General features: G+C 38.7%; 1 protein-coding gene across 8 annotated transcripts in view; it reads left to right on the forward strand.

The window, feature by feature from the left end:
• RUNX1T1 (RUNX1 partner transcriptional co-repressor 1) overlaps window positions 1-22,290 on the forward strand; it is a 117,408-nt gene that overhangs the window by 42,582 nt on the left and 52,536 nt on the right. For 6 of the 8 annotated variants that reach the window (XM_032987897.2, XM_032987903.2, XM_032987906.2 and 3 more), the window contains one exon: window positions 21,367-21,504. In XM_032987897.2, coding sequence (XP_032843788.1) covers window positions 21,367-21,504 — 138 coding nt within the window. Of the gene's footprint in view, window positions 1-4,910; window positions 4,983-12,013; window positions 12,056-21,366; window positions 21,505-22,290 lie in introns of those variants that run through there. The other 2 variants (XM_032987905.2, XM_032987907.2) reach the window with 2 other exon arrangements.

Consider the following 22,290-nt stretch of genomic DNA (forward strand, 5'->3'; position numbering starts at 1 on the left):
AATCTTTCTGAAGTTCGAAAGGAAATACCGTCAGCAGTGGACACAATTATTAGAGTGTAGCTCGTATGGTTCTCATTCATTATGGATATCCCTTTGGAAGCAGACTGTAATGAGCTCTGCCACATTTTTGCATATTGACAATACTGAGATGACAAAGACCAGAAGCGTGGAAATAGGAGAGCAAAAGAAATCAGTATTTATGGCCTCTTGGAGGAGAGGTTGAGGAATAAGGAAGAAAAATGTATTTTGGTAACCCTTCAAGTATACTGCAAGTTTGTGCAGATCTGGTGTAAGGTCAAGCCTGTGTCATTATTGGTTAAAAAGAGGGGTTTGCTGTAGTGATTTGAGGAAGTGGGATTTGCATGTGCTTAACTGCTTCAAAGTTTGAAATGATGATTCAAGAAGCAGGAATGTTTTACCATTCAAAGTCCATTGCCCTTTACAGCTTATTGATACATATTTTTTCTTCTGGAGGTTAATGTGCTATTCTGTCTTCTGTAAGTCATTCAGAGCAGCTCCAAAATTTAACTTGGTTCCCTTTCATTTCTCATGCTTTTGGAATTTTCTAATGCTTATTGGAATTTTTTTCATGTGCTTATATTCCGCTTCTTCAAGCTTTGGGAAGCCCTCCGGTGCATCTCTGGTGCAGATTCTTGTAGAACCCCCCTTCTCTCTGATTCTTCTAGCAATGCTGGGTTCACTGTCTTACTGTGCTCCTGTTTTGAAACCACATCCTGCTAAAGAAGTAATCTCCCTGTTTAGTGATACATGGCCTTTCCCCTTTCTTCTTTCAGATCTTTCCTTAATGTGTGTTTTGTGAGTCATGCAAACACACATGACTCAAATAGTCTTCCTGCCGCAAGATTACTGATTGGAAAGTATGTGCACTCATATCGTATGAAAATAAAGCCATAATTTGATTCTTGCTTCTAAACTGTGCATTCCAAATATATTCTGGTGGCCCTTTTAAGCCAGGGCAACAAGTATGTATACACAGCCTTGAATTTTCATTGTAGCTATTTCATAATCCAAATTAATGCCATCTCCATAGATTTTCCTATATGTGACTTCCCCATGTCATCATTCCTTGAACTTTTAAGAGAATCTTCTTTTTAAAGGATTTTATGCCTTGCAGAGCACCAGCCACATCATTTGTGGTTAGCAAATATAAATCAGCATTTATTGTTTTAATTTTATTTTTCCAATCCATTGCACCACGTAATTATTGATTGCATAATTATATCTGCTACCTTTGCACGCACTTATTTGTATTCTAGTTAGGAGAAAGTTTGCTAACTGAACTTTAGAAGAGGTCATTTTCTGTGGACAGCGTTGCTGTTTCTTTTAGCTATTTTTCTCTGCCTGGAACTGTACAAAGTACACTATTTTTGACTTTCTAAAACTATAAGCACTACAGTGTACAAAAATGATCTTCCAAAAGCAGGGATGTGATAACCTTGTCCTTTTTGAGAAGGAACTGGGGTTTGTATCAGTTTTGAAAGTACACACCGAGAAATACTGAGTGAACCATAGGGACTTTGAGAGTTACTAACACAGTCAAGAAAGTTGAAAGGTGCTCATTAAAGCAACTTTGGTTATGTCTGTAAAAGAAAGGGTATAATTAGGTGTTCAGCAAGGTCAGATGGCACTGTCATTGAATAGCTTTGAAAGTCATCGGTTTTCTTGGAAACTGCTTTGTAACAGAGTTTACCATGTCTTTGGTCTTGGTGTTTTTAGTTTTCATTTCTCCACTGACAGAGGGAGGACAGTGATAAAAATGGGTTCTAGAATTCAAGTGGTCCACATTGGTTGAGTTCATCCTTCCATGGCACTGTACGATCTTCTCGCTTTAGGGTCCTGAAAAAGAGAGAGCTTCTGTTGATTTCATTCATATTGGATCTTGGAAGTAATGTACATTACTTCATTAAGGTCAATATTTGATTATTTTACACTGAGATTAACTGCATTGCACCTTCAGGAACAAAAGCAAAGTACATTACAATTTTAAAAGGGGATGTGTGCAGTAATGAGCATATATTTTACTTTCCTGAATTCCTAATAGTCAGTGTGAAGACTTCATTGTCCCCTTGCAAATGCAAGAGAAGTGAGATGCTGGCCTCTCTGGGAATACTATTTGTGCTTCTTGTGTTAAATTTTTAAAGTATTTCAAAGAATGCTCATCTTGTTTTGTTAATTTACTTACATCTCTCTCTACATTATTCTCTGGTTGTAAAAGCAAATTTGTATTTGGGTTTTCTATATTTAATAAGCAAGGCTGCTGTGCAGGAGATTAATCTGCGCATGAAACTTTCATTGAGAGCTCGGTATGAAAGCAGAGTCTTCAGAGTGTGTATAGCAAGTTCTCTGCCATCTGAGGGAGAGCTGGTGTTGGGGACTTTGTTTGCCCTCTTCAGACTCCTCTGCAGAGACAGAACCATGTCTTGGTGGAATAAAGGTGGGATTTGCGTGATTGCTTCTCAGCTGATCAGCCAGACTTCTTCCTTTGACATGTCAGTTGTTAGAATAGGAATTTCCAATTCCTTTCATTTTGAGGAAGGAAAGCAATGGTATTTAATCTTCAGAGACTGTCAGAAACAGAATTCTTTAGTTTATGCTGCCTTAAAGCTTTTGCTTCAAACTGCTCTTGAGAGTCTGTAAACGCTCCAAGATAAAAATATTACCTATGTTTCAGGCATTGACTTGCATCCCTCTGTAGAGCCACAAGAGAAATGATATACTCTCTCCTTAGTTAACTTCTGTATTCTTTCAGAAAGAGCTTTGTGGTTGCTGCTGAATGACTTGCTTTTTCTTGAAGGAATACAGAAAATCATGATGACTTGATTTCATACTGACACCAGCAAATATGATTGCAGAGTTTTGTCTGGGGCATTAGTTCAAGACAGTCTTGAAAAAATGAGTGTCTATTACTTAATCACCAGGAATGCTTAATAGTCTTGTCACAAGTGTTTTTCTTTTTGAAGGCTGTAAGTCTTTTTTCTGTATTGCCACACTAGATAATAGAATAAGAATAGATGCCTTGACGAATTACCTAATGGGGATTCTGCTGCAGAAATTGATGCTTGCTGAGTCAAAATCAAAGCCTTGTTTTGGTCTCCTTTGCTCATTACTGTAAAGCTGCTGGTTTTAAATATGTCTGCTTATAAGTCTGGGATGTGCACACATTGTTGCATGCAACTGCTGGGTTTTGGAGGGCTCTTTGCCACAAAATAGTAAGATGATGCAGATGTTCTGATACTGTTCTTTAAAACAGTTCATTGCCAATCTGATGTTGAAAGATGATCAGCAGCTAGCATATATCATCATCTTCTGATCCAAACAGGTTCCTTTGGGAGTCAGCTGTACTGTTTCAGTGTGTTGTAATTAAATTGAGTGCTGTTAAGGTGTCAGAAATTACTTTATAATGCAGGATAATGGACTTAAATAGACTTATTTGCACAATGCAAATCATAATCTAGCAAATTACCCTTAAAGGCTATATATTAAGAAACAGCACAAGCGCCCCAATATCTAGTAGGAAGAGAAAAAGGAAAAAAATTGGTCTGATTTCTGACTCAGTCCCTAAGATATCCTTGCATTGGATTCTGGACTTAACAGATGCTAGAATAATGCTTGTTATTTGGGAATAAGAGTTGTAAAGTGCTTTGTTTGAAATAAAATTATTGTTTATTTTAGTTAGCATTGGATGGGTGGCGGGAAATCCCTGTCAACCAGACCTTGAATACTTGGAAAAAATCCTTCCTACACATGCTACAGATAAGTCATGTAAGTAGCTCCTGTCAGGTTTTGAGCAATAATAATTCTCAGAAAAGTTCGTGTGAGCTGTGAATACTCAGCATCTTCCAGAATTAGACTGTATTTATGAGAAGGCTAATGTCGCTAGGAAAATAATAGATTTACATGCATAGTGAGAGCTGTTTGTAAATCAGCAGGTGGTTTCTAAAATATCAGAAATTAGCAAATGTTTACTGATGTGATTTCTTTCTGAAAAACAAACTTGTTTAAAAATACTTGAACATTAAAACTACAGATGCAAAAAGCTGATTTGCTTTTCTTCAGCCATGTCATGTCTTTCTTGCTTGTCATTTGAATGTAGAGACTCTTCATTTTCATTTTTGGGGACTTTATTTTACATCTTTTGAAGGGCCCACTAGAAGAAAAAAAAATATTTTTTTCCCCTTGCAAACTATATTTCAATAGGAGGCATGTTTCTATGAATAGATAGGAAAAAAAAAGGTGATACCAGAAAATCTGTTTAAGTTTTGTATGTGTATTCACATAGTTTCATACAGAGTAGTAGATTACATTTCACTTTAGTCATATAAAACCTGCTTTGGACTGAATTCATTAATGATGCAAGTCAGTATTAAAATACTACACTTCTTTAGAATCACACATACAAGTCCAAGCAATTATTTAGTCCTAAAAGTAAAAGAATGTCATTCTCTACTTAAAAAAGACCAAACCACAAAACAGCAAAGTCATGTAAACTAATTTGCCTGTGTACCATTTTCATACTCTGTTTTAAAATTAAACCCTGCACCCTACCCTATAAATGACTGTTGAATTGTGTATATATTCTCTGAAAAGGTTTCCAGTGTGGCGAAAAAATGAATTCAGTTCAAAGATCTTTAATCCAGTTTCCTCAGTTTTTATTTGGTTACACAGAAAGTCGTACCCTTTGCCACTGCCCCCCAGTTCTTCATTCGCCAACAGTACTGAGGGGGAATTTTGTGCCGCGTTACTTATACATAATTTAAAACAATTGTGCTAGCTTTAAACCCAAAGTCTTTTTTCATCTATCATTTATCTCATGATGTTATCTTTTGTACTCGGTACCCTTCAGTAAGCACAGCCTGACACGTCTTGTGGCCTTTACCTTCTACGATAAAAAAGATTGAAAAGATGCTTGGCACCACCTGGTGAAGATGAGGCAACCCTGGAGAACTGTGCTTCAGGAGCAGGTGACTGATGCTAAGAAATGTGCCAGTCTAGGGACACAGCTGAAGGGTTGTAGTAGGGAAGGGGGGAGGGGAAGGGAAGAAAAAAAAGAGCAGGAACATTAATACATCTTCCTGAGGTTTGATGGGACATATACTGCCTACTGTTCCATCTGGTGCTTATGATAGCATGGCATATTAGCATGCTGCAAGTTCATAATGTATTCAGGGCGAGAAAACACCACTTGCATACCAATTGAGGCGTCTTCTTTCTCGGAGCTGCCTTTGAATTTCAATGATGTTTATGCCTCCTAAGCCATGACTGAACTGAGCATTTCCGCTCGTGGAGGAATAACAGCAGCGAGGGACTGGCTCGTGTAGGTTTTCTTTCTCCACTCTTTTTATTTTTATTTTTTTTCCAAAAATTATTTTCTTCCTTTTTTCTCCTTTCAATTTATTTTGTTACGGGAAGCTTAAAGATGGGTTGAGGTTTTGGACTAGCTAATTACATAGCTTCTGTTAATATTACATTAACTTCTTTCCCAGGTTGTAGTCTATTGTCTTTTTTCTTATCTCAAAATGCTGAAAAGGTACTTTTTGTGACAGTTTGAGGAAATTACTCTAAAAGCGGTGTGATGAAGCATTTAAAAAATATCACGTTGCAGTTCTGCTTTATATTCAGATTTCCTCTATTGCTAAATTAAAGAACAAACAATACTCTGAATTCCACATTTCATGGTAAATTATTTGGGCCCCACATCTTCAAAGACTTGGATTTTAACTTTGAGTGTGTTACCATAATAGGATAAGTATCTGAGGTTGAGCAGGTGTGTAACTCTTTGTAAAAGTGAGGTCTTTTTATCAATCTCTTGCAGGAAATGTAGTGATACGTTTGTTTCATTTTTCCCTACCCTGTCCTCTTTGAAACTCTGCTGAGATTGACACTTGACTGGAGACATCCTCAAAACTGTGCCATAAAAACTCTTGACTGCACATTTTGTTTCTGAACCTGTCAAAGATTGTGATCCTTTTATGGCTCAGTGCTGTGAGTCACTCTGCAGCCCTTCTTCCAGTAGATTTTGAAAGTGTGAAGTTTACACACAGGGTGGGGTATTTGATGTGGGAATTTCAAGTGTCTGGAGTAATACATGAGTATAAGTCACATTTGCCTTTGTTGGTGACTGTGCTTCTAAACTGCTTTACATGTTTTGAAAGTCCTACCCCAAAAAAGGAGACTAAGCTTGCTGCTTGTCACGGTTTAACCCCAGCCAGCAACTAAGCACCACACAGCCACTCGCTCACTCCTGCAGCAGGATGGGGGGAAGGGAATTGGAAGGGTGAAAGTGAGAAAACTCGTGGGTTGAGGTAAGAACAGTTTAATAACCAAAGTAAAATAACAGCAATAAAGATTGTAATGAAAAGGAAAATAACAGAGAGAAATAAAACCTAAGAAAGATGAGTGATGCAAATGAAAAAAACTACTCACCACCAACCAACAAGTGCCCAGCCAGTCACTGAGCAATGGCCCCATGGCCAACCTTCCCCCAGTTTTGTTGTTGAGTATGACATCGTATGGTATGGAATATCCCTTTGGTCAGCTGGGTTCAACTGTCCCAGCTGTGTCCCCTCCCAGCTTCTTGTGCACTCCCGGCCCACTCTCTGGTGGGGTGGGAATCAGAAAAGACCTTGGCTCGGTGGAAGCCCTGCTCAGCAATAACTAAAACATCTTTGTATTATCAACACTGTTTCCAGCACAAATCTAAAGCATAGCCCCATAGTAGCTACTATGAAGAAATGAACTGTACCCCAGCCACAACCAGAACACTACTTGAAGAGGGAAGAATATTAAAACAGTATCTATTACAGACCCATTTAATGAATGTTTTTGATATCTAGTCTTCTACCTGCACAGCTGGACTCTTGCTCCTGCCCAGAACTGAGTGTGGTTTGAGGCTTTAGCTTAATCTTTAATGCATATGACTGTCATGCTAATACAACTTAAATAAAAATGTACTAGGTAGCACTTTGAACTCCTTCACTCTAATTTAAGTATTAATCCACTTGATTACTAGAAAAGAAAAGATCCTGCTATAATTCTGATCCATTATTTCAAATACATCTAGCCATGACTTTTATAAATACATATTTTCAGACAGTCATTTAGCCACTCTTGCATAGATAAGAAATGAAAAATGCATTAGTCATGTTGACAAAGAATAAATTGACTCCTTTTGGTTCACTATCTGAATATCTGTTGTCTGATGGCTTAAGAAAATTCCTTGTTTATTGATAGTGCATTTAGACCTAGGTATTAATGTCTCGGCTTAAATGCTAATTTTTTTTTTCCTTAATACATTCAGGAAGGCTAATGTTACTGAATAGGAATGTGGAGGAGGTAGTGTGGGTAATTCAAGCAAGTTTAGTCAGCACTTACAAGATTCTTGAAATGTTTCTTGATGTCCTACAGAACTGTTAACATCTGCACGGCTTGTGAGAAGAACCACATTTATTACAGCTGTATGCTAGCTAGAATGCAAAAGAAAAAGGGGGGGGGGGGAGGAATCAGAGTTAAGAATGAAGCAGCTGGCTTTCAGTACAGAGATTTATAATTTTACTCTCATTACAGACCAACAGTAAACTCTACTTGGACTCTTTTGCATCAACTTCTTTGAGATGGTAGGTTGAAGGCTTGGGAGTTTAGCTATCAGTAGATAGAATCCAACAAAATACACAGTTTAAAAGAAAACAGCATTTAGATAAATAATCACAAGTGAAGCTGGGCATTTCGAGGAGCTGTTCCAATATGACATAACATGATGCAGAGCATGTGTTTAAAGTCTACATTTGAGATGGTAAAAAAAAAAAAAGAGAAAGATAGATTGTTTAAAACAATAGGAAAAAGAAACGAAAGAGGTGGGGAAGGAATAGATGAGAAGGCTGCTGTCTCCTTGCAGAACCAGCAAGATCATACAGTTTCTTATCCCCATTCTTGTCAAGGTTTGGGGTCGCTGGAGGAAAGGAAGATGTGTTGAGAGACTCCTGAGATCTCAGGCCTGACTGAACGGTGTAATAGTACCTTGGTGTGTTTGTTTACTAGTTCTTTTCTCACTTTTTTGTGCTAGAAGAAAAAATGAGGGTAGAGCAATCAGTTTCAGAATCTCATTTTCTGTTTCACTCTTTCCTGTAAAAAAAAATCTCATATACATTTCCAGTATCAGTTTTTTTTTGATCCATGTTTGGTTTCCCCCCTCACCCATTTCTTTCTCAGCCATTGAGACAGATTTAAACCCAAGCTATGCTGATATCATAGCTTTTTGTTAGTTGTCACAAGCTTTGTTCAATTTCAATTAATATCAAAGATTTTTATAGTTTTGTTTTCTCATTTATCTATTTGATATAGGTGAAAACTGGTATTCTTTTGTTTCCTCTGGTTAATGTAGCTTGGTATGCTTGTTCTTAGCTTTTTTTCCTGAACATTTTAAGTGAACCTATTCTGGTTTTGCTCAGTTAATTTCTTTACAATGTGCCCAAGCCATTCACAGTAGGATTGCCAAGATCTGTTTCTGTGTCTCCTACTGTTTAACAACCTCAGCGACTGAGGAAGCTGCATGTGTATGCTCCTGTTCTTGCTAGCTCTGCTTAAATGGTGGTTCTGAATAATTTTCTGATATTTTCTAACACAAACCCTATTGCATGTTCACTTGCAGCAAAAGCACAAACAGAAACAGGGCCAATAAGGAACACTGTGATGAAGAGCATCCTCTTGTTGCAAGAACTCTTTAAAAGAGTTGGTTGATGTATCTTTATCTACCCACACATTTCTGCTGTTCATACTGTGATCTATAGCAGATGTCCACTCTGATAAGTACTCTGCTTTTTATCCCCTCTATCTAACCTTAGACTTTTTGCTGATATACTCATCATCATTTAATTATATCATGTGGCACTGTAAGAGCTCTAACATACAATTACTGCCTCTCTTCTTTCCATTCTTCTGATAACAGAGCACAGGCAAAAGCAAGTTTTTTAAAAATTTCAGTTATGAAAATGACTGTGTTTGATTCATCTGTGTTCACCACCTCATACCTTCTGAAGTGATGGTTTTAGTTTTTGAAAGTTTATTTCCACTTAGTCTTGTGGAAACACATTTTATCTTAATTTTTTGCAGATTGTTGGCATTGAACAGAATCATGTGCAAAATGGAGTAGCTCTGTAAGTCAGGGCTCGTAATTACCTTTGGAAATGACCTGTTAAGTTTCTAATAGGTCATTTGTATGCACAGTTACTGAAGCTACTCCTCTGTTGCAATAATTATGAAAAAGATAATGGATATGAACTCATTTGGGGACAGTTACTCTTGTTAACTGTTTAGTATTTCATCCAGGTACTCCTATTTTCCCCTTTTAAAACTTTTCTTTCGTAATTTTGGAATTTGCTTTGGTTAGTTGTCGTAGTTCAGCAGTTCTTTATTTCTTCATATCCAAGCAGTTTAAAGCTTGCCAGGCAACTACTGATGTGTTTTACAACTTCTATTCCAAGTGAAGACCATAAACATGTCCTTGCAGGAGATCCTAATGCAGTCAGTATCTCTCTATGCTTTTGAATTGTCTCTGCCATTGGGATTGAGCTTTCTTAATATGTATGTGGTGCCAGAAGGATGTTAATAAAGATCCGTGTGAGCCGTCCTAGTATTTTTTTTCCTTTGTTTCTGCCCTGCTTGCCATTTGATCTCTCTGACTGATTATAGATGTGAAGAAAATACCACGTTTTGTCTGGTCCTCTGTGTTTTGGTGAAAAAAAGAAAGGGTGTTACATTTTGCTGAGGTATTTTCAAATTCATGTGCTATCACATGGCTATAGTTGTGTGAGCATGATCCGGGTTCCTGTGACTGGATATAGCATGTGATTGTAGGCATGCCATTGCCTGATGTGCTGCCTGCTGCAATTTCGCTTTCTGAGTACTTCCTATAGAAAGCCATCTCAAAAACAGGATGAGATGGAGGATGGGGGGGAAAATACTGACTTGTTTGGCTGGGGTAAATAAATGACAGGAGAAGACACTGAAAGTGGTCTTCTGTTGCAGTCAGCACTGTGTAGTTAATCTTTTGAGGAAGAAATGTTTTTAGCCAAAATTTAGAAAGAAATACTTAATACTATGTTTGGTACTGTAGAAACAGAATAGTACTTACTGATGTATACGTACACAGTATCATAAGCTTTCCTTGCTATATTGCACAGCTGAGGTTAGCTTTTGATATGGGAAAAAACTTTTCCTAAAGCATCTCTCTCTGACTTTTGAGTACCTTGCCATTTATTTGAATTTTCTTCATGGAAAGGGAGTTTCTCTCCCGGGTGCAGCTGCACAATGTCGGCTCCCTCTGGTGGTCAGCAGTCACCTGGTAAAATTTCAGCAACCCTTGGCCAAGGCGTGCTCCCAGCCAGGAGGTGTTTCTTGCCAGGTACCCTTTTATCCAACACTCCAGTGCCACCAGCAAATGCTGAAGGTGCATCCTGGGGCTGTTGCCACCCCATGGGAAGAGTCTGCCCCGCTGCCCCCTCAACCACTCTGTGCCCTGCCACAGTTTCTTTCCTCCTGTTGAGTATTCTTCCCTTTCTCATAAAAATGGCCCTTGTTCTGGTTAATCCACTTATCAGTGAAGCAAAATGTCTATGTCCAAGTAGACCCTAAGCTAAATGTAGGGTGTTTCAATATCTCAGAGAGAGTTAAATTTCTTTTTGTAAGATTCTTTTCATGTGCATGAGATTCTTTTAATGTACAGGAAAATGTACCATATTACCAAGGGTTAAGTGCATCCCCGTTGAACGTTCAGAGTTCAAATGCATCAGAATTCTTTACTTTGTCAATATTTCTCTTGCACTTGTAGCACTGAGTGGTTTTTCTCTGGTGTCTGACTTCTCGCCCTGCAGCTTCCCCTCCATTTAACACTCACTTCAGCGTAACTGAAGGCTATTTCTTTCTTAGAATTTTCTAAAGCAGAATGTAAAAAAAAAAGAATAGAAATCATAATAAGTATTTTTATATACAAAATCAAGTAAGTAAAACTTGATTAAATATCTGTATGAGTGTGTTTGCACATACATGCACATGCACAGATAGGCACGTATATAGAAGTAAGCCATGGAAGCTGCTCTGATCCACAAAGGTCAATATTTAAATTGCTGTGTTGGAGTAGTGGGTTTAGCTGGCTTGATGAAAATGAGGTTCTATAAATATAAAAACGTTTTTTTAATGTATTTTCTGGGCAAAAAAGAATACATTTAATTTGAATCTGCTGGGCATGAAATGAAGCATGTTTTATACAACTGTCAAGCACGGCAATGCTATGATAACTGAAATTGTTTTAATATTTTATGTGGATTCTCTAATAATTACTGATTTTTTTTCAATTCTGGCTTCAGCTGTATGACTTTTTTTTTGTTGAGGTCTGATTTAAAATTCAAAACAAAGAGAAGATACTTTAAAAGAAGGAATTTGTAAGTTTTATTGTGCAAGGCTAAGTCTGCTGTGATGCTTTAAGGTCTAGAAACGTTGCATGTAATTGTACATCCTCTGAGTGGTCTCATCAGTCTACCTACAGCTGTTTTCAGTATCTATAGTTAAGCATATATTCCTGAGTGTTTCTGGGGCTGCGGTCTGCAAGGCTTACCCAGCACCTCTCTTCTGGTTGAGATCACCTGATTTCTGCACCAGTGTGAATCTGTGTGAATACGCTGGCTTCAGAAGGGGGTTTAATCTGTTTTTACATGTCATATACAAGCTTCTTCCTTTCTGTGCTTATATTATTTCATATTAACCTTTTAGTTTACATGTGATATATTAGGCCAGACAATTGATTTGAAATGTGCTTTTGTTTATGCTAAAGGTAACATTTGTTTCTCTTGTGAGTTTGTCAACAGTAATGTTACCTCACCTAGGAAAGTTTTCAAGATGGAGGGTCTTAATTTCATGTGAAGTTTCTCAGACTCCTTTCCTCCCTCCCACCTCCCCACTGCTGCTTTCAGGTGCAATCCAGTGCCCAAAATAAGACAGTTGGTGTGACATGCAGCATTGAGGAGGAGCTGACTTGTAACTAATAGTGAGTATTTTCTCACACTCTGTCTAGACAGTCAGTCATGTAAACACAAGATGTCTTTAATGGCATCATCTGATCATGGGAAATGATAGTCTTCCAAAGAGTGTATTTCCACAAATGCTGAAGTACTGATTAGGGTAATAAATTGCACTACTTGAAGATTGTCAGTGTGTAATACCAAGATAGGGGAAAAGCCTATGGTTTCACTTTTCTGTCACTGGTAGTGGCACTAAGTAACAGTGGCAGCACCTGAGCAAGGGTTTCTGGAGGAAATATGTTTCATGATATATTTTTCACTGGTGGATTAATACCTGTCTTGGATGGCTGAATAGAAACAAAAGGAGTTAGTAAGCCTGGTGACTGAGGATCACCAATTCTCATGTACACCAGCCATGCTGCTAGCCCAGTCTGAATGCCTCTGGTTCTCATGGGGCAAAGGACCTAGATCTGCATGGGAATATTTGTACCATCCAATTTAGCAGCGTTAGAAATTAATAATTAGAGGCTCTAACTCTTCTTTTCACTGATTATATGGGGCATCTATTCTGCTAATTTAGCCGTCTGCATTAGATGACAGAAATTAGCAGCCTTCCTTGGACTGGACTGGTACTTGGTGGAGAGGCAGTTTGGCTGGCCGTGCTTTGTGTCTTATGGGTAATGTCTTGCACCCCAGGCCTGCACATCTGGCTTAAACAGAACAAATTTTCATTGTTTGAAATATCAGGTGGAGGAACTGGGTTCTTGGGTGGGTAAAATCTGATAGAACGGGGATTTGTGAGCTTGATCCACGAGGTGAGGAGCAGTCTGTCCCAGACTGGCTAACACCACTCCACACCTTAGAGGATCGATCTTGACCCGTCTACCCATCTGCGACAAATTCCAGAGTTCCAAAACAAGCAAAGCCAGATGTATATCCATTACTGTTTCAGTTGTCCCTATGTCATCTTTTCAGGTGTGTAACCATGGAAAGTATCACATCCTACACCCATGGTTGATTCTTTTTGAGCCTAAAGGACTTCTGACATGTTTTATAAATATAAGCGATGCCTCTTAAAAGTATAGCCATAATAACTTTTTTTGCTGGCAGACTAATTTAATATCTAAAGTTGCCCCGAATCTAAATAAATTATTTTAGATTATTTTATCTAGTCTATACTGAAGACTTCAGTTCTATTTAAATCTAATGGAATACTGGTATCAGTACTCTCTTAGAACTTTTCTAAAGTGTGTACAGATATGTTTTACACTTGGTGTAAGTGCATTAAAAATAAAGGAGTTCATATTTATTTTGCTTCAGACTTTTAGCTGTGTGTAACAAACTATTTACTATTAATTTAGGACTGTACAAAATTTGGATTAAAAACATAAATATGCTTCTGGAGAGCAAGTTTGGAACTTTGATTGGCATTGGGAAAGAAAATATTCTTGTGGTGGGAAGGACGTGTGCTATGGGTGGTTGAGTACATAAGAGCATACAAGCAATACTAATTCAATGCTGATGGCATTTGAGTTTCTTGGATAAGAGTCTAATTTTATCTGTAGTTTGTCAGATAACATGCAATCCTGACAAGGGTAGAGCTTCCAGAGAAGATGTTACAAAAAGGAAACGAACTACTGGTCAGGGAGCCTTTGGGAGGATGCAGCCAAAACCACCCCAGTGGTTTCCTCTATAAGAAAGTAAAGGGAGCGGTTGCTAATGTGGCGGGGGTGGTCGCCTCTGTAGCTTATAGGGGAGGCCAAGGAGTGGGTTTGGCCAGCAGTTGCTCTGGTTGTTCTCCAGTTCCTCCTGCTGGAGGTGGTGGGCACCTCTTCTTCGTTTCAGTCAGGCCACAATGTTCAGTGAGCTGGTTTGGGAATAGCAGTAATAGTTCCTGTGACATGAGACAACCACTCAGAACACACAGTTCTTTGGTAGCTTGTCAACAAAATGACGTAGAAAAGATCCAGCAAACCATGTAAACAGGAAAATAGTACCTCTATAATGATTGTGGGACTATTTTCTTATTAACTGCATTAGTTATGCATACACAGAGGTATTTTCATGATGCTTAATGGGATATTTAGAATAAATCCACATTGTCTTTGCCTTCATTACAAGCCAAATCATATGTATTCAGCCATGACAAGGGAACTTGCAGACTTTATTTTCTGGGGACTTATGGAAACTTTGGGCAGCTGCTACAATTTGGCCCTTATTTTGCTTGTCTTTTCTTGCTAAAGTATTTAATTAACTTTTATGGTGGCAGTAGATCTAGCTTTAGAATGTATTCTTCTTCCCTGGGTTCCTTTGTATGTTCAAACAATTTTACATGGTAAAATTTGCAAAGCCAGGAAGGGGGAAGGAGAAGGGAAATGTTTAAAAAAAAAAGGTGCAATTCTAACAGGGGTCAATTTTTAATTATTAAATAACTGAAAGTCAATTTATGATAGTTTTGAAACTGTCAAAACGTGTCAGTTTGTTAAATGAGAGGAAAAAGTTTATTTTTCTAATTCCTCTCTCCCCCCCCATCTTCCCCCTCACAGCCCTAAATGAAATTATATGGAAAGTCAAGTTATTTCTTTTCAGAAGAAAATAATACGTCCAAGCAAAGCCAAGCCATAACATTTTTGTCTCAAACCTGCACTGCTTATTTTATAATATGTGTAACTATCTGGCCTTCAGCTGCTAAGCCATGAGCATGGGACACATTTTTTTACCAGTCAGAACCTCTCACACTAGAGAACTGCAATGAAAGAGAGTGCCTCTGTATTTTTGGTTCATTGTCATGATGGTAAACCAGTCAAGGTACCATTATGGATGAATAACATGATGCAGAACGTTGTCCGTCATCCACCTACTTTACATCATCCACAAGCTCTTCCTACCAAAACCAGGAGACAATAGCACAAAAATCCCTTCCAGCTTTTGGGAAACAGAGTGGAGATTGCATTATTCTCAAGGCTTTTTTTAGCACATCTGAAGAAAGCTTTGATAACTTGGCCTGAGATAACTTCAGCGAACTCCCAGGATGCAGAATTTCTTCTAGCTCCTGCATATTATATGAGAAGAAATGGCTAAACTGCATGTGCTTTCATTTATTCTGAATAGCTGGTGATAGGAAATGTTTAACTATCTGAGCAGAGGAGAACCAAGATAAGACTGCAACAAAGTTGTGATATTACTCTTGCAAAAGGGTCATCTTCAGTATGTGAGCTCCATACCCGGTGTGCTAAGGGGACAGTGAAATGTTACGTCGCCTTGAAAACTTTGCTGTGCCTGTCCATCACTCACCCAACACAGATCCCCGTTCCTGGTGGGTAAAGCTTGCAGGGGTAGTGTTTTGTGACAAAATACGGAGTCTGCGTGTCTGAGTTGCTTTCTGATACTGCCCTTTTGCACATCACCTAGGGAGTAAAAGTTCCCCACTGGGGAACTGGAAAATGGGTGATGGTTTCTTCCTAGACCAAGAACGTGACTGCATCTGGTGCTGACAGAAAGTTATGTCTATATTATGCCTGTTTGGGATCAGTTGTTTATAGCACAAAAACATCCATTGTGTTTAGGTCCTTGTTTATTCATGAAGAAAAAGTCAAAATGGCCAAGAGAAGAATGTAATGAAGACTGGACTGGTCTCAAACAAGTCCCAAGCATGCCTGGCTGGGAGAGGGTCCGCAGCAGTGTCATCCAAATGTCGTGTTTTATAGCTGCATCATAAGACTTCTAGGTTTCCTCAGGTGTGCAGTGCATGGGGTAGATAGGCTTTCCGATATATCTCAAGCTATTGATACAAGGAACAAGTCCTTCTCAACTAAGGCAGATACCTTTTAATATTGTCCTGCTCTGCATAGTGGCAAAGTCAGGGGTTGTGTGTCTCCACAAACACCGCTTTGTAACAGTGCTGCGTGGCTTGGCCAAATCTGAAGGAGGGAAAGTTCTTTACTGACTGTAGCATGACAGCATTATGAATGAAAATGCCATGTTTCCGTCTCCTGGTTCATCACTACTGTGACTCACAACCTGTACAAGCACAACCTGCTTGCAAATTCCAAGCTATCCCTCTCAAAATAATCAAAATTAGTCCAATGCCATCTAGGTAACCATCATCAATATTAAATCAGTATTAAATCCCACAGATTTAGGTCTCAATTAATATAATTTGGGTGGTGGAGGCGGGTTCTAATCCCGTGTGTCATTTATGGGGTTTGTTCTTTCTGTGAGTTTAAAGGAAACAAGACAATGGCTCTTTTAATTTGGCAGTTTTTATTTTTAACGTGTTGGCACAGAAGTAGTAAGTACTGTACAATCAATATAGAGCGTCTTTTAAGAATCTTTCATGCCTGAATATACATCTGGAACTGTTTGCACTAACTAAAAGTAAAATAAATGCCACAGCATATTATACCATACTTTTTTTCATTTAAAAAAGGAAATTGAAAACATACCACTCCTAGAAATGCTTGACATTGAATTGGCTATTGAAATTGTATCAGTAAAGTATTTATATATTCCATATTTTGTTCCATACATCAGCTTTCCTTGATGCGTTAGACTTGGAAGGGTGCCATGTGAGCTGAAATGTTGCCATATATGAAAGACCGCCTTGTTTTAAAAATGGACTAAATCTTTTACGGTACAGGAAGTAAAGTAAATCAGTTTGAATACATGCACATCTCTCTGCTCCTGCTCCTGCACGTTTTACTTTATCTCTTCCCTGTTTGTCTTTGGAAGCTGTCTGTGTTTACAGTAAATATCAGTGTTCACCTAACAGCTAAATATAGTGATACCATAAAAACTGAATGAATGACAAGAGCAGTATAGTTTCATGAACCAAGAAATCCACAGAAGAAATATCATAATTTAAAGCTGGTTTTACAACATTCTTTAATTTAAAATGGAGCAAAATACTTCTGTGGTAAAATCACAGTTTCTCACTTTATGCTGTAAAATAGATTCAACAATCTATATTTCAAAATTACTTTTTTGTTTGTTTGTTTTTAAGAAAAAAATATAATCCAAAGCCAATGCAATAGGTCTCTGCATGCTTGAAACATATTTTCTAAATTTATTCTAAGTCTCTCACTGCACCAGAGGGTTGTGTGTGCAGATTAGGACTAGACCATTATTTCACCATCTATCTCCATCCTGAATTGATTGCAGTGAACACAGTAGAATGAATTGCAGATGTCTCCTTTTCCCTCCGGTTTGGAGGACCTCTGGTTTCAGACCCATTTGATCCAAACTGGGCTAAGGAGTGCAAGTCTGTCACTGGTTAAAGGGATTCAATGGAAGAAATCTTTGCACCTGAAAGAAGTTATTCTCTCTGTATACACAGCCAGTGCTCTGAAATGTGTGATGCTGTGGGATACTGCCTATATGAAACTTCCTGGTGCGTCCCTGCTAATTCAGGATTATTGAAATGTCAGAGTCCAATAGAAAAAAAAAATAAATTGGAACTAGCTTTGCAAGTGGGGAGTTTGGTTTGACACAAAAGCACAAGCATGTTTTTGAATTCAATAAATTAAGCAGTTTTAAGACATGGTTTTCCTTAACGTTTTCTACAAATTTCAGGCAAAGTTCAGACAGTGTATACGCTTCTGCATTATAAAACTGGAGCAAATGTACATGAAATCTTACACAGGCAGGTTTTCACATCTAAAAAATACAGTTTTTCCTCTTGAGGGATTCTTTCTTCCCGTCCCAAACTCATCACCTCTGAATGTATGGATAGAAGAATAGCCACTGAGAGTTTGTATGAAAAATATCTGTACGCAAAAGCCCTCATGGAATAACAGGATTTAGGGGAAACTTGGCTCATGAATACTATCTAAGTACTGTTTTGCCTTTAGCTTTCATATCATCAGGCTATTTTTCAGCAATTACAGTAAAAACTCTTGGTTGTTGGGTTTGGTTAGATTGTTTTGTTTTGTTTTGTTTTTTTAATTAAAAACATAAATAATGATTTGTAGAAGCTGGAGTTCTAGGCTAAGTGTCAGACACTACAGGCTTTAGGAGTTAGATCACAAGAACTGGTAACGCTTTTATCGGTGGTGGCTCTGCTTTGTGCTTTGCTACCACTCTGTCCCCCAAGAAATCTACCTCTTAAAAACGGAGCTTCAAGGTTTCTCAGGGGCTCTGGGTGTCTCATGGCTGCTGTAAGGTGGGTGATCCCAGCCCCACAGCTCCCGTAGAGGTCAGGGAACCAGCCATAGAGGCAAGGAACTGGGAAATCGTAGCAGCAAGAGCAGAATGGCTCCTACAGAAGTTTTACTATTAAAAGAGGGTGGAAAAGTGGGATGTAAAGGCTGTTCTCCTGAGCGGTGTGGTGGTATCTTCCAGGCACATGGAAGAGCTCTGCATTTTGCACTGTACTTCTTCAAAAGCTCCTTTCCCCACCCCACCTCCCCAAGGAGAGTCTGTGCTCTGACAAGATAATCTTGTACCCTGGTTAGAAGTGCTTTGAGGTGTGTTTGAAACGAGCCCTGTATCTCCTTACAGAAGGCAGGGCTAGGGAACTTATGGACAACCAGAGATAAATCTATCTGCCTGTAATCATACAGTAGCAGAATGGGGTTTAAGGCTTTGCAAGGGGGAGAAAGAGGTTAAGCAAAGGTAGGTGGCCTATAGAAGTTTTTTTTTTTTTTTTTTTTACCCCAAAGTAAAATAATTAAGAAAAGTAAGCCTAATGTCATTAGATGTATATAAGAAGTACAGGGGTCTGTGGATAATTTCAGCGATCTGCAAACCGGGTGGCAGACACTGTTCGAGGGAGTAAAAACCAGTTGGATTGCAGTAGAATGGCAATCTGAAATTGCAGGGCAAAACCAACACACTATTTCCCACTACCGTGTTCAATTTAAGTAACAAAACATTGCCAGCTTTTTGGGAAAGCCTCCCCCCTCCAATCTGAGCGCGTTTCTGATCAAACCTGAACTTTGAAATGCAGCAAAGGAGGGGAGCAGGAGCCATGCGGTTGGTTACAGGCTTGGGATCACTTTTAGTTATCAACAGCTGAATTGGAGGATACAGGCTGTGCCTGCTCGCTGCGAGCAGCAGACTGTTAGAGGAGTTCGATTTCTCTCACTCCTTCTTCCACCCACCTCCATCTCCTCTGTGCCTGTGTCTGCGCTCCCACATGCTTCAAATCTGTGTACCTGGACTGCCTTCCTTAACAGTTCAATGTGAGTGTTAGCAGAATGAAAACCAGATGGACCAGCAGTTCCCACTGTTATCTCCCCACCAGCTCTGGCAAGCCTCCCTTTCTCTCTCCTTTCTTGGCATGGCAGAAATATTTGCCTTTATTTAGGAGGGCTTGGGCTCACTGCTGTGCCTCTTTCCCTCTGTTGCAACATGAGCTGAAAGCTATTTATTCCCTTGTTGCTGAGGTTGGTTGAGGTGAGTGCAAGATGAATTCGGCTATTAAGGAAGCAATTAACATTTCAAGATGAGTTTTCATAGTTCTTTATATTAAATGAATGACTTGTTGAAGATATAGATTTAACTGCTTTAGTATAACGATATGGGAAGGAAATTTGTGTAGAATATGTTTAAAAACTTGCTTTTATTTTCCAGCATGTAATAATTTACTGTTGCTTAATTTGCAAATCAAACCTCACCTGTTTGTGTAGCAGCCTTAATATTTAAGCTAATCGTTTTGGATACTGTTCCCTACACAGTGGAGATTTACTAACCTTAGATCAACACTACAGATCCTGTAATACTGTATCTGTATTCCCCTCATCTTGTTCTGGTGGTGTCTCACTGCTCATTTTCCCCAAATTTGTCTCTAGATTCTATATAAAATGACTTCCTTTCCCAGAGAACCGAAGCATCGTCTGTAGGCACTTCTATAAAGAGTGAAAATGGCTTCTATAATTGCAGTACCTGACACACTGCATCTCTGGGACATACTTCCTCAGTTCCAGGCAGTTAAAGATTGGTATCTTATGCGTTGTTAATTTTAGTGGGGTTTGTGTGTGGTTTTTTTTTTTTTTTCTTTGTTTTTATTTTTATTTGTTTTATTTTGTTCTCTTTCTGATAAGTATTCTGAGGCTCTTTTAAACATACCCTTCCTTTGTTAAATGTGCGCATTGCTTTTAATTTTTCTTAGTGTCTCTCAGGGCAAATTTTACCTACGACTTTTTGATTGAAGTTCGTATGTTGTTAGTAAGATCAAGAAAAGCATGTCACAAAGTGGAGTGACAGAATTTATAGAATGTGAAGGACTTTGCTATTGTCTTGAATTAAACCCACAGACTTACATGCTTACCCATTAGCAGCGACACTTACGTGCTTTGCAAAATAGTTTAATAGAGCTCAGGAAGACTTGTGCAGGACAGTGTATAAAATAAATAACCCTGACCCCTCCCCAAAGAAGGGATGGAAGAAATTAACTTATGCCCATTAAAAGCTAAACTTGATCTTACTCATCTTTACTCAGGATGGCTTGGTGAACTCTTGGCACGAGTAAGGAAGCCTTAATTTTGCTTTCAGTTGGTAAATGTTGTCAAGTTTTGTCCATTCTTGATAAATGAAACATAAAGGGTTGGGTGAGTTTTGCAGGAGAACTGTTAGGTTCTTTGTCTTTTGTTTGTTTTGTTTTCTCGGGGAGGTATGTTTCTACTTATCTGGCAGGTTTTGAACATTAAAGTTCTTACTGTGTGAAGGTGCAAACTTAGATGCTTTCTTAAATACAGTGGTATGTATGTGTGATGATTGACTTACCATTTTGTCATGTTGTGTTATTTTTCTGGTGAATGTAAGAATATCCAGGGGCAGGGTGGTAAAGTGATCCAGGAGGTGCATGGTATTTAACATAAGTATCTCACCACGATTACAAAGAGAAATGATGAAGAGGGCAGCAGGTGTTACAAAGAAGAGGCATGAAGAGAGCTGGCTTCAACCGATATCCCACCCAGTATCCCACCTGTGCTAAAGAGCTTCAAGTTTTAGTTCTGGAAGAGCTGTCGTAAGGGGATTTACTACCTTCCTGTCTCTTTGTCTGTTTTCTCCTCCTGGCTAATGTGAGAACCTTGAAGGGAGGTGCCATTATTGCAGCTCCAGGAGTGCTTGAGAGGTAGCATCTGCACATGCTAGAAATAAAACCAAGAGATAATGCAGCATGGCTACAAATGAGGTCTTACCATCTGTGTTACACCTTCTTAAGTAAGGTTTAGATGATGTAATTTGGGAAGAGCACACTGGAGTAGATAATCAGGTGTAATCTTTTGCAGCAGATGCTGAAATGGCTCACTTCTTGCATTAGCTTTTAAGTTCTTTGTCAGAGAGGGTGTGCTTGGGGAAATAAACCGGTGTGTTCCTGTGGTATGTGTTGCAGATCGCACTGAGAAGCATTCCACAATGCCAGACTCACCTGTGGATGTGAAGACACAATCCAGGCTGACGCCTCCAACCATGCCACCTCCTCCCACTACCCAAGGAGCTCCAAGAACAAGTTCATTCACGCCCACAACGTGTAATTAGACTTACTTTCTTCCTTTTCTTCCATATTCTTTCTATTATGTATGTAAGAAACCAAACTATGTGAAAGGAAACCTGCATGACATGGCGGGAGCAGCATTTGGTTGTACTATGATAAAGTAATTACGCAAAACTAAGACCACAACATATTTGTTCATCTTTAAGGTATTAAGACATTCAGCTCAGGGTTGTATTGTCATTTCACTGACCATTTGGCTGCAGTATCAAAGAACAGTGAGTCCTGGTTTCCCATGTACTTAATGCCCAGATCACCCCTTCTGTGAGAAGTACAGAACTTCTCTTTTATGCCATTCTGTTGCTTAAAGGATCCCTTTCCCTTTTGTATAGACACATCAGGTTTTTTGTTTGTTTATGTTTTTAAAGTGGGGGAAATTCAAAAGAAAAATACTTACCTTCATCCCACTTATGACTGAATGAAGAATTCTCATTTAAGTGCTAAATACTATCTAGTTAATATTGATATAAAAACCAAAAATAAAGGTCTTCTATTGTTTTATTTAGAGATTCCTAGTGTGTGACCACTTCTCTAAATCACTTGGGGCTGCAGCTCTGTCTCAGTTTATTGATGTAAACGCACAAAAAACTCTACTAGTCTTGATGGAATTACTCTGCATTTGTATCAATGTAACTGAGATTTGAATCTGGCATGTTGTCTGGACTATTCTTTTCACAGCCATGAAATGATCCACATTTCCCTTACCAAGATTTAGCTGCAAATTTTTTGGTCTCTTTTATACTGCCTTGTAATAGTATAAACATG

Source organism: Tyto alba, unplaced genomic scaffold (assembly GCF_018691265.1).
Source record: "Tyto alba isolate M040663 unplaced genomic scaffold, T.alba_DEE_v4.0 Super-Scaffold_9, whole genome shotgun sequence".
Lineage (NCBI taxonomy): Eukaryota > Metazoa > Chordata > Aves > Strigiformes > Tytonidae > Tyto > Tyto alba.